The 11,511-nt window shown below is 37.4% G+C and overlaps 4 protein-coding genes across 4 annotated transcripts in view; 2 read left to right on the plus strand and 2 right to left on the minus strand.

Annotated features, from left to right (window-relative positions):
• Positions 1-1,504: 1,504 nt before the first annotated feature.
• RHIMIDRAFT_293149 (uncharacterized protein) lies at positions 1,505-2,688 on the minus strand. The gene is made up of 3 exons (XM_023613961.1): positions 2,286-2,688; positions 2,120-2,225; positions 1,505-2,057 (listed from the first exon to the last, which is right to left on the minus strand). Exons 1-3 carry the CDS (start codon positions 2,298-2,300, stop codon positions 1,618-1,620), a joined length of 561 nt encoding a protein of 186 aa, XP_023464650.1. The 5' UTR covers positions 2,301-2,688; the 3' UTR covers positions 1,505-1,617.
• A 1,074-nt stretch (positions 2,689-3,762) lies between these two features.
• RHIMIDRAFT_239092 (uncharacterized protein) lies at positions 3,763-4,104 on the plus strand (the record flags this gene model as incomplete). The annotated part of the gene is made up of 2 exons (XM_023609099.1): positions 3,763-3,819; positions 3,874-4,104. 2 exons carry the CDS (start codon positions 3,763-3,765, stop codon positions 4,102-4,104), a joined length of 288 nt encoding a protein of 95 aa, XP_023464651.1.
• Positions 4,105-4,315: 211 nt separating this feature from the next.
• Positions 4,316-5,380, minus strand: RHIMIDRAFT_244810 (uncharacterized protein; the record flags this gene model as incomplete). The annotated part of the gene is made up of 1 exon (XM_023610114.1): positions 4,316-5,380. The coding sequence occupies one exon, from the start codon at positions 5,378-5,380 to the stop codon at positions 4,316-4,318; it is 1,065 nt and encodes a 354-aa protein (XP_023464652.1).
• A 930-nt stretch (positions 5,381-6,310) lies between these two features.
• The window catches only part of RHIMIDRAFT_27547 (uncharacterized protein), a 6,769-nt gene continuing 1,568 nt past the window's right edge, over positions 6,311-11,511 (plus strand). The window contains exons 1-11 of the mRNA XM_023612554.1: positions 6,311-6,505; positions 6,555-7,193; positions 7,252-7,308; positions 7,358-7,542; positions 7,608-7,864; positions 7,921-8,570; positions 8,623-9,271; positions 9,323-10,192; positions 10,238-10,945; positions 10,993-11,264; positions 11,319-11,387. Coding sequence (XP_023464653.1) covers positions 6,627-7,193; positions 7,252-7,308; positions 7,358-7,542; positions 7,608-7,864; positions 7,921-8,570; positions 8,623-9,271; positions 9,323-10,192; positions 10,238-10,945; positions 10,993-11,264; positions 11,319-11,387 — 4,284 coding nt within the window. The 5' untranslated portion in view covers positions 6,311-6,505; positions 6,555-6,626. The remainder of the gene's footprint in view (positions 6,506-6,554; positions 7,194-7,251; positions 7,309-7,357; positions 7,543-7,607; positions 7,865-7,920; positions 8,571-8,622; positions 9,272-9,322; positions 10,193-10,237; positions 10,946-10,992; positions 11,265-11,318; positions 11,388-11,511) is intronic.

An 11,511-nucleotide genomic window follows, 5' to 3' on the forward strand; every position in this document is an offset into this window, starting at 1 on the left:
TTTTTACTTCCTTTCTCATTAAAAACCGAGTATTACAATATGAGCTTTCAAATTTTCTACGAAGACAGGCACGGTAATGAAGTTGATGAATACGGTAGACCTGAGCCTATGGACTATATCATTGACGAAGAGCGATATGCTTTAGAAACAGTTAGTTCACACACTCAGTATTTGTATAATCAGCCTCAGGAGAATTATTTCGATGTAGGCTCTATGGCAGATGAAGATGCAAAAGATGACCCAGATGTTTGCATGAAGGAGGCGTAGAGTAAGCGAGCGTACACACTCTATATGGATCAAGACAAAGTCAGATTCTTTAAACTGATGTTTGAGAAAGTTATGAGTGCTTCAGCTGCTGCAAAACAATTAGGTATTCATGTTCGCACAGCTCAAAGATGGGCTCAAATATACAAAACGGATCCTGATAGTGTTTTTATAAAGCATAAGAAAACCGGTCGCTCGCGTATACTTCAAGAAGAACACAAGCAAGTGATCTTGGAGTATACGTGTATACTTACTGAAAATAGCTAACTACTCAATTGATGGAACTGCCAAGTTGACTAAGCATTTATTTACCAAAGAGAATGTGATTATGACCGATCTTTATGAAAAATCTTTTACACAAATAAGGTATTTGCCGCATTATCAAGCATTCAAACCCTGGTAGGCCCAAATATCTTTGTAAGAAGTACAACGATATGAAACGGATACAAGGATTATTAACGAACACTTCAAAGACCATTCAACTCTGCAATGGCAATATTACAGTAAGAGGCTCTCGGAACAAGGCTTTAAGCCAGCAAACCCGTTACGCTTTGAAACTGAACGCGTTTGGGCGCATGCTGCTTCTTTGGCGGTGAAAACCTATGCTACGCAAGAAATTAATATTGATGCTGTAGAAGAAGCATTGGAACGCATCCATAATGCAAAAAAAAAAACAACAAAACAAAGGCCTTCAAAGCAGCCAATAATGCAGTGCTTGACGTCAATTGAAGCAAATGAACACCTGCAGCAAAATATTTTTGATAAAAGCAAGGCAGGAGCCTCAAAGATCGAGAATGATTTGATTTATATGCATAACGAGATATTAACATCAGCGATTAAATCTGACAACAAGAAGACAACAGATATGACTGTTAAGCAGTACACTTTCAAAAACACTGAGATTAAATTTAAAGATATTTTCAATAACCTTTCATGTCTCAAACGCATATGTATTGCAGGATTCCCCTTGCTTTAAAATATTCATAAGTACACTCTTATTCATCGAGCATCTTTCAAAAAATCTAGCTTTTAAAAAATGGCCACTATCTTTTGGAGGGCACCCAGCGTAATCAATCACGTACGTACGAATTTTTTTGGTAGTTACGGTCAAATAAGAAAAATAAATAAACGTGCTGAGGGCTATGTTGACGATTATCTTGTGTATTTCCATCGCAATGTAACGGCCCACCATTGCTATCGCGAGCCAGGATGGGCTCATTGGCGTTGGCACCGTCTGATACAAAGATCTTTCGACAATAATATTGATTTTTAAGTCGTTGGGCCATGCACATAATCAGCTTTGTTCTTGTTGCTTTGTCTTTGCTGTCAGGGGATTTTCGGATGTAGCCAACGTTAGTCTAGTTTTCTTTTGATGCTCGAACGTATGACTTGAAAGAGTTGGCTTTTTCTTCGAGGATCCTTGTAAACAAGGCGAATCACGTTCATATGATTAAGGCAAGCTTTTGCTCTGATCATGATACATACCATACGCACTTGTTTAAGGTAAAAGAGCTCTCTTCCCCAGACCTTGTTACTATCTACTCTTTTTGAGAATTGATTTTCAAAGTGTCCTTTGTACTTGTTAAGTAACAAGCCAAACTGGCATATAGTTGTCGTGTCCTTCAGGATTAGTAGCTCAGCCTTGATGATATCTGCTTTGGTAAATTCTGCAAAGCAGACCCGACAGATAGAATTAATTCTTTGGATTTCCAAAGAACCAATAAATCCGCTGTTCGCCAGAATTTCGATATATCCGATTCGAATGACAAGCTCGAACGATGAAGCCCCATAACCTGTTTTCCTTTGTATGAATGCTATTGGCTTATCCTGATAGAAGAACTTGATTTATCCGCACAGTCGTTCACACGATTTGGATCATGAGTGAATACTGAAAAGCTAGTTACTGAAAACCAGTGTGTTTGCAATAATATAACGGATTCCACAAAAGCAGGTCCCACTTCCTTCACCAATTGCTTAGCTTGGGATGAATCTAATTTAGTTTCTTTATCCATTAGCTTTACATCAAAGTTTTCCATTGATAATAATGTATATATTTTGATCTGAAGCAGCTTATTGCAGAAAAGAGGTAATTGGAAGAAGTTGTACAATTTCTAGATGGGGCTCATCTGGCAACATATGTGAACAATGACTGACAAAAAGAAAAGAAATTCTAGACGTGAATGAAATTCGGAATTGAATGCCATGGCGGAGGATCCTCTATTGTTTATGCTTGTCATTTGAATTTCTGGAAGCTGCTACTTTTTATAGTTTAGGTTATCTGCCCTGATAGAGTTTATCAACCAGTGTTACAACCCAAATCAAGTTTAAATCAATTAAGTTATGTCTGATATGCTGAAGTCGATTAGGCCTCTTCCAACAAAAGAAATTGAACTAGTTGATGTAGTAAGATTACTTTGATGGATCAAGATAGAGTGGCTTATGTTGTTCACGATTCCTTCTTGTAAAAGCAATTGTATTAATAATGATTTCTTTTGATAATTTTGATAACTTGTAAATGGTATAAAAGGATTAGAACTTCAATAAAGAGAACAACAAATTTGAACCCAAAAAGAGTTTTAAATAAGAAAACTAAGTTTTCTATCCGAACAACTTGTCATAGTACTTCTTATGAAGTTAATCGATACTTACACCCGCAAGTTTTAAGTGCTTCATTTAATCAGAACCACCACACAGTATATCGTCATTCCAAAACGCTTTTGTGATCAGAAGAATTCATAAAGAATATATAGGCAAGTTGAAGCAATCGCTAAATGTATCACTCTATAAATATATTTTTAAAAAAAATAAATTATAGTTCTAATGGAAGACTGGCCGCTTCTAACTCGCTATGGTGCTTTAAGCGAATGGTTAAATTTGATTTTGTGTGTATCTAACGACATACTCCGACTCCTTTCTACATCTTTGACAATAAATGCACACAAAAATTTAGTAGCCACGAAATGAATATGAAGTTTGCCCCTATCCTCATATGAAGATTGTTATATTCTACGCGTTTTTCTAGTAACCATACCTGTCATTAATACCAACGACGATCTCACCACACGTATTATTCCTGAATGTGATGATGAAGTTACCACCATTCGCTTTACTAACGGAGAATGGTTCAGCAATATTTCTCAGACTCACGCGAACTAGAACCTTCACCAAAGCTGGGCTAACGAGAAAGCAAAAGCTTTTCTTGGCCAACCTCTTACAGCCCCTTTGAGATTGCATACAATTAAATATCAATGTGACCATGCAGAAAAGCCCAAGAAAAGAAAAGAAAGCGAGGCATCCACCAAGAAAGCCCAGACGAAAGAATCTATCAAGATTGGATGCCCTGCATATATCAACAAGCATCTCCTGACTGACGGTGCAGTAGAAGTAAAGTATGGATGGGGGCATCCTGACCATAATCCATGTGACATGCAAGGGATTGCCTCATCTAGACTTCCTTCCGAAGTGAAGCAGTAGATTGAAGAACATATTAATCAATACATGGATTGGAAGCCCATCAAGAACCTTCTTAGGATGGACGAAGCTTGTCTTTTGCAGGTATGTATTCCTTTATCATTGGAGCTCATGTGATAGTTTCTGGTTCTTGTCTAGATTGAGCAAAGTAGTATCTCTTCCTCTTTTCTTCCTTCATTTCGAATCAGCTATTACGACGTTAGAAACGTCTTCATTTTTAGATTGATGAAATTAAGTAGAAGAGCTATTCGTGACAGGGACAGCGTCCAAATTTGGATGGAAGAGCTGGCCGAAAAAGGAGCAAAGATTTTGTTCAAGGTGCATGAAGATGGCCCGTTTCTTGTTTCTTGCGTTGCTAAATGCAGATGAAGATAAATTTTCTTGATGAAAAGCGCATCTGTATGGTTTACTTTTTTCAAGTAAAGTACAGTGAAAAATCTTAAGAGAAAAAGGAAGAAACGCCAAAATCTACATGTACTACGCTTTTAACTTTTTTATCGTCTTTAAATCAGTAGTTTAAGTTTATTTAAATAATTAAAGGATGAAAGAAGCAGTAATAATAGTAGTAATAATAAAATATTCAAAATGTTTGATTTGAAGAACAATAGCTATACAGCTTTGGCTTTAGCTGATTTAATTCGTCTGCAGCTCCACGATGTGATTGGATATAATCAAGTGTTTCCTTTGCCAAACGAAGTAAAGCGGCTTTAGAGTTCATTGGGTCTTCTTCAATTTCTTCACCGTTCGCCGAAGAGCAGTCATGATCAATGTCTTCTTCTTCTGTTTCATAGTAAAAGCTTGAGGGATTAATAATTTCTCTTTGCTCAGATTCCATGACCCAAGGTTCATGGGTGTCATATACCTTAATAACTGAAGTGGACGAGGAATGTGTAGGCATGATCTGATTCAGAGGAATTTTTTGTGGCATTATTGGAAGCAGAGTAGTAGCATTAGTCGTGACAGAGGGAATTTCAGGGCTTTTAATAGTTTTGAGATCATCGAGTCCTAAACCTAGGGGTACCTCGTCCTTTTTGATCGACTTCTTCACAGTCTTCTGCTTCGGCACGACTTTGGATGTCTCTTGTAAGTATTTCATATTGCTGATAAGCGAGCTTTGTAAGTGAATCAGCACGGGGCTATCCAAAATCTCTTTACTACAGCAGATAATAAACGTGTCAACCTTGCTTTGACAGGCCAGGTACAAGTCTTCTAAGGACTTGACTTGATGAATGGACAAGGTAACCGACCCGGATTGAAACACGATTTGTACAACCGAGAAGCAGTAGCAGTTTTTTGGTAACTGCATGAACTGAAACTTGAATTCCTTTGGCTTCTGATACTTGATGACCGATGATGAACCAGCACGATCGGTATGAATTGCCCTCCGTTTTAATTGCTCCAATGGGTTGCGAAACCAATTACCGAGTATTGGCGATCGACCCATATAACTGCTAGTAGGTGTCGAACTAGAGGGCCGTAAGATGATATTTACAGGTGAAGGCTGACTATTTACATGCGTTGATTTGCCCCAGGATCTTGAAAAGAATGAACTGCTGGTAGGTAAAGCTAAGAACAGACCCTTCTTCTCTTCTTGCATTGATGAGAAAGGTGAGTGCGATTTAAATGAAGGCTTTGATTGAGACATGATGAATACAAATTTACATAGACATAAAGTAAAAGAAAGAAAAGGGAAAAGAAAGAGGATCGCTTTACTCTAACAAACAATGAGCTTCAAAATTTAAAGCACAACAAAAAAATCTCATGACATTTTTGACCCGATCCTTGTTCTCACTTTCTTTTCAATGCCTAATTATCATTCAATTAGACTTTTTATTCTTGTATTGTCTTTATTGAGGATTAGCATTAGGTATTACTTACTAGCCGTAGTACGCTTGACATGGATTAAGGTTATTAGAGAATAGGGGAATAAAGACAAGTTTTTAAAGTGTGCGTCAAGTTAAAAATAGTGGCACCACTATATTTTATCTATTCGGAAATATGCAAACATATGTAAACTTGAACACTTGTTTACATTCATTATCTATACAACTCTTTTAACAGTACCCCATGGGTCATATATGCTCCAATAGAAAGCCTCATGTCGTATATTACCTTATACTTCAAAGGGCAGCTAAACTCATGAAGTATGCTCTTAACAAATGTACTTAAAGCATGACAGCTATATCCAAAGTATCAGTGTCAATCCTCGGTGATAATCTTTTATACAAATAACAGATCTGATACAAACAGTTTTTTTTAGGAAGCATCAGACTTTTGAATAATACACTTTTTTGGGCTCTCGAAACTGTATCAACTTGTAGGACTTTGAAAAAAAAGAGGCCAATTTCATTGATTTCATTGTCTTTCTTTTTATTCTCGTTTGACATTAACAATCATGTCACATTTACAAAGAATCGAAGAATTAGTCGAAGGTCTAAATAAAAGCACGATTGAAAGTGGCCCTAGTATAAAGAATATGGGAGACACAAAAGAAATAGCAATAGAAATTGGAAGTGAAGTCATGGATTATGTATCCTTTAAGGACATTGGTACATATTCTATCAGCTTTTGTTCTTTTAATTAATATATCATAGACTACGTCTGCTCAGTATTATTCAGCTCAGATAAAGGCATCACACGCTTTCTTAGAGAATTTGCCGCGTCAAAGGACTACGATATCATTTCAGCACAAGTAGTTTTATTAGGCTTCATAACAACGTTTATAAAGAAAGCAAAGTCATCCTTACAGATTTACGCTTCGGATATAAAAGTAAGTCTTGAGTTATTTTTGGATACCTGGAGTTTAACATGATGATCAGGGCTGTTGTGTCCAACTGGCAGCAACAGGAAGTGCAAGAGTTCGTACTGTGGCAATTGACGCTCTTATCGCAATGCTTGATACGCGTATAAGCCATCTGGATACATCAGATTTGAATATTGCTAGTATCTATAGACGCTTTTCGGACATGTATACTTTACCACCCACAAGGTTACCTGTGTCCGTCAAAGCCAAAGTGATTGAGCTGCTAGGAACAATAGCAAGGTTTTATCCCAACCTGCTGAATCAAAATGATCCACAGATCCTAAAAAGATGGTGTCTTGATTCCTTGGACTACATCTTGAATAATACATCTAATGACTATGCATTTATCTCTGGCGCAGTCAATTGTCTAAACACCCTCATATCTTCTAAGAACCACCTAATTGAACCTGAGTCTCGAGAAAGTGATCGATTGTTTAATATTCTTTTGAAGCTACTCTACATTCCACCTGACATCAATCGATATGCAGATACAATCGCTGCTTTAGAGCTCTTTACCTCACACACACATCTCTTTACAAATTTAATTCTGCCAAACTGTGAAAAGCTCTACAAGTTCCTGCAGATCTGTTCCACGCACCAAAACAGGCTTGTATTTAAGTATGGAACATTTGCATATGAAAAGTTCTTGATCGCCGTAAGATTGTCTTGTTCTAATATATCAAGCATAATTTCTTACTCACATATTGATCTAGTTGACAGAGATTCTTTGTAAAAACCTTGATGGTGACCGAGAAAGATCGGTATTCTTGGTAAATAGTTGCACTTAACAAGATTGTTTTCTTATAGTGACATGTATAGTTTTTTATGAATGACTTTATGCAATCACTTGAACTCGGTAATGACTTGGAACATTTTTATCAAACTTCTGCTGCAATTCGAGGCATTGGTTACTTTTCAAAAGTATGTGCTCACATGCTGAGCAAGGAAGAGATTGATAAACTTTGTGCAGAATTAGTAAGAAAAAGCAACTGGTTTTATTCTGAGTACAGTATTACTTGCTTTATAACTCTGTTTATACTAATGAGTGTTCCCCTCCTTTTTTTTTTAGCATGAATGCAGAACAGCATGAATACTTGCGACATCTGCCTTCCTTCCTCCGAGCTTATTCTTCCTTTGCAGGACAGCTAGAATCAGTACCCAATGAATTAATAGTATCACTCTATCACATGTGTGATATATTCATTCTGAGTTTTGTACGCATGAGTGGATATCATAGAGTTCAAGGCTCAGCAGCCATTGTGGGCTTGCTTGATATGCTCTATCAGAGAGGCGAAGGTGTACTCCGTAAATTCTTGAATAGATTCAGTAAGTGTTTCTTTTGGACTCTTCTTTTTGATCAAGAGAACATTAACATATTATAGTTGATAAGGCGTTGATTTATACTTGTATGGACGTTGAAATGCCAGATGGGGGAACAAGACATGCTTATCTGGACCTGTTATACTTTTGGGAAACATTACTTGCGAAAAAGTCAGCGAAAAGATTTATTACCAATCCAATATCTCTGACAGAAGATGAAGACTCTAATGAACTGGTAGAACAAAGCGAGCCTGATGAAGCAGCCATGCCTCTTGATCCAGAACAGCCTCAAAGCTCTTCTTTACCGTTTTTACAAGTGCTTTATGACATGTTCTTTTCTTCTTTTCTTCACATGATGAAGTCATTCAACTTGAGCTTGAAGAATACAGAAGCTGATGATGCAGAAGCGACCAACTTGAACAGCATTACTAATACGTTGCGTCCGATAAACCAAAAGGATTTTTTGATATTTCAAAATTTTATCGAATTCTGGTGCATGCTTCTCAAGAAGTTAGAGAACGAAAGATTGTTTGATTGTATGTACATCCTGGGTACATCTATTATTGATCAAAGCATTCAGCATCCTTTGGTTAGTGGATTTTATAAAATGCTAGCAGAAATGCTTGCCATCGCAAAGAAAAACCATATATTTGATAACTGTAGAAAGCATTATCTCGACAATGAGCTTATGGACGAAAGAGGGGAAGAAAAGGTATGGAGTATAAAGAAGGGAAAAACGCGGTATTGATTCATTATTGTTGTAGCAAGATGTGTACGTAACCTACTTGGCATTTCAAAGCTACGTGAAGGAAATTTGGTACAGGCTCCAGCAGTTCACTGATGACCTTTTAGCTTCTTGTTTACGGCTTGTGTTGATTTATGCTACAGCATTCTTTAGTGTGGAAGAACTCATTTCTCCTCTTGAAAAGGCCTTACATTTGGGCATTACCTATAACCCTTTAGCAGTTGTTGCCATGGATACCCTGGATGAACTCCTAGCCTCTAAGGCAGAGTATGAAATCGACGATACCTTCTTATCCCGCATTTTGCCTTGTATCAATGAATATCTTTTGATCGGTATGGTAAATACAAGTGAGTACGAGGACAGTAATGGCATCGACGGTCTGAAGAAACGGCCTTATAAAGTGCTTACAGCAGCTCAACGTCGATATGAAGCCGTCAAAATAACTACTAGAAAATCCGAACTTGGTGTAGCTACCAGCGAGTATACTTCACTTCAAGAACTTCAACTGCGAATGATGCGGTTTCTGGGCCGTTTGGGGGGTAAAAACAAACAGTTACTGATAAATGATAAAGACGGCATGCAAAAGAACGATATGTTAGCTTGGGACCCTGTGAAGCGATTGAAAATACATTTACCTTTTCAAAATGCAAAAGTTAATATCTATATAGGTATGTATCATAAGTATAGCTGTAATATGAGTATTAACATTATATGATTAGATGAATTCCTTCCTCGTATTTGTGAATTGGCAGAATCTTCGCCAGATAGACGTGTTAAAGTGGCAGCATGCGAATCTCTGCACAGTCTTATCATTTTGATGTTAGGAAATAGTGCACTGCAAATCAGGAATACAAGAAATTCAACAGAGACCAACTACTACAAGCTCTATGTTCGCATATTTCCTATTGTGTTACGTCTGGCTATCGACCCTGATCAGGTAGCAAGGGGCATGTTTCGACTTTTAAATTCCCAAATCATCCATTGGTTTACCAATAATGCCTATTATGAGAATCCAGAAACAACAGCGTTATTACAAGCACTGCTAAGCGCCTCTTGTAACTCGGATGCAAGCTTACGAGATTACGGAGCAGAATGTATTCAAGAATTTGTAAAGTGGTCTATCAAACAGACTTCAAGAGTCACGGATGGAGCACAAAATATTAAATCTTTACTAAAGAGATTATACAACCTCATGTCACATCCAAGCGCTATTCAGCGATTTGGAGCAGCTCTAGTATTCAATCGTATCTATCGACTTTTCAGAGAAGAATCCGTACTAGTGAACGAATACACTCTAGAGATTTTAGGACAACTCTTCTTTAGCTTAAAGCTATCAGATTCAGATCACCCCTCCATGGGCACTCATGATCAGATCATTGAAGCAATCTCACATGTGAAGCGTATCTTGCGCGAAAAAACCTCGATTTTTTTGGAAAGCAATCCAATTAGAAGACCATTTCTGGGTGATGACAAAGTCTGTGATCTTTCTTCTGTCGTAGCATGGGCTTTCTATGAAAGCGGAAAGCACCAGCGCGCTTATGCTAAAGCGTGCATAGATTTCTTTAGTGAATTTGTTCTGAAGCTTCCTGGTAAGTCAGTTTATAAATACTGTAGCTAATACTGACTTCAAATAGCTGTAGAAACCGGGAAACAATGGTTATTGAAACAAATGAATCAAGACCCATTCTTTTTGACAAACATATTCGAAACAAATAATTTACAGCCTCCATCAGTTTTCATCTTGGAAGAAAAGCTAATAACCACTTATTTGTCCTGGATCAGTCAACTGAATGTCACGGTTGATGGATATATTTGGTTAACTGAAAGGGATGTTATAGACCCTGTGGAGCTATTATCTCAAGGATCATCTGTATTTCTAGAGGCAATATCCTACTTTATTCGCAATGCGCCTGAAGATGTGTTGCAAGACAAGATCGAGCAAAATACCATTGAAAAAACTAAAATACAATCTCTTTATTGTTATATTTCTGCAAGGTTAGTCTACTTGTTTGATTTGCTCATCAAATCTCCGGAGAATGGGACTACTTGCTTTTCATTGATAAACAACAACGCTTCAGATATCTTCCTCCATGAACGCTTTGCAGACGTAGTTGCTAATATCCTTTTATTTCCGAAAAAGTTATCAGAGGATATAGAAGCTAGTCAAAGAAATAATGTGACTAACTCGAGTACAAGCAGAATCTTTCATCTTGCCAAGCATTTTATACTTACAGCACATGAAAAATCATATACAGCCCTTGTAGACAGTATTATTCAATCGATGGCACGAATCACCATTAACAGTGATACAAGTCTTGCCATAAGCTTAGATGATAGTAGAGGTAAGACATGATGTACGTATTTGTGGTCAATACTTACATTTTACAAGGTCGGTCATCACTTGTTGCAATGATTGGTACGGCTGAAGCTATAGAGTTTGTGCAATCCATTGGCCTACTGGACTTGTTATGCCAAAAAGCCAACGAGATAGAAAAGAAGCACCCGAGCACTTCGACTGGCTACTGTACTACACTGTTTAGTCATTACTTGACATATCATAAAGTAAACACAGAGCCTCTATGGACCGAACTACTGGGGAAAATGATTTCTATATCATTTGCACAGCCAGAACTTGCGGTTGAAGAGACATCTATTTTTTTGGTAAGGAGTCAAGAAACTTCACATTACGGAAACTACAATCAATCTATCATTTAGGGCTTCTCAGGAACTGGTGATATTTCAGATGCAGAAAAGCTAAGCAACTTTCAAAAATATAGACAGCGTGTAAGTAATGCAAAAGCAGTGAAAAAAAAAACTACTACTACAGCAGAAGCCCCTGAAGTTGTCAAAAAGGAAGAAGAGCCTGAGAAGGAGGAGCTTAAAAAGGATGAACAGGAAACAAAGAAAG

The sequence above is a fragment of the Rhizopus microsporus genome (genome assembly GCF_002708625.1).
Source record: "Rhizopus microsporus ATCC 52813 unplaced genomic scaffold scaffold_12, whole genome shotgun sequence".
Taxonomy (NCBI): Eukaryota; Fungi; Mucoromycota; class Mucoromycetes; order Mucorales; family Rhizopodaceae; genus Rhizopus; species Rhizopus microsporus.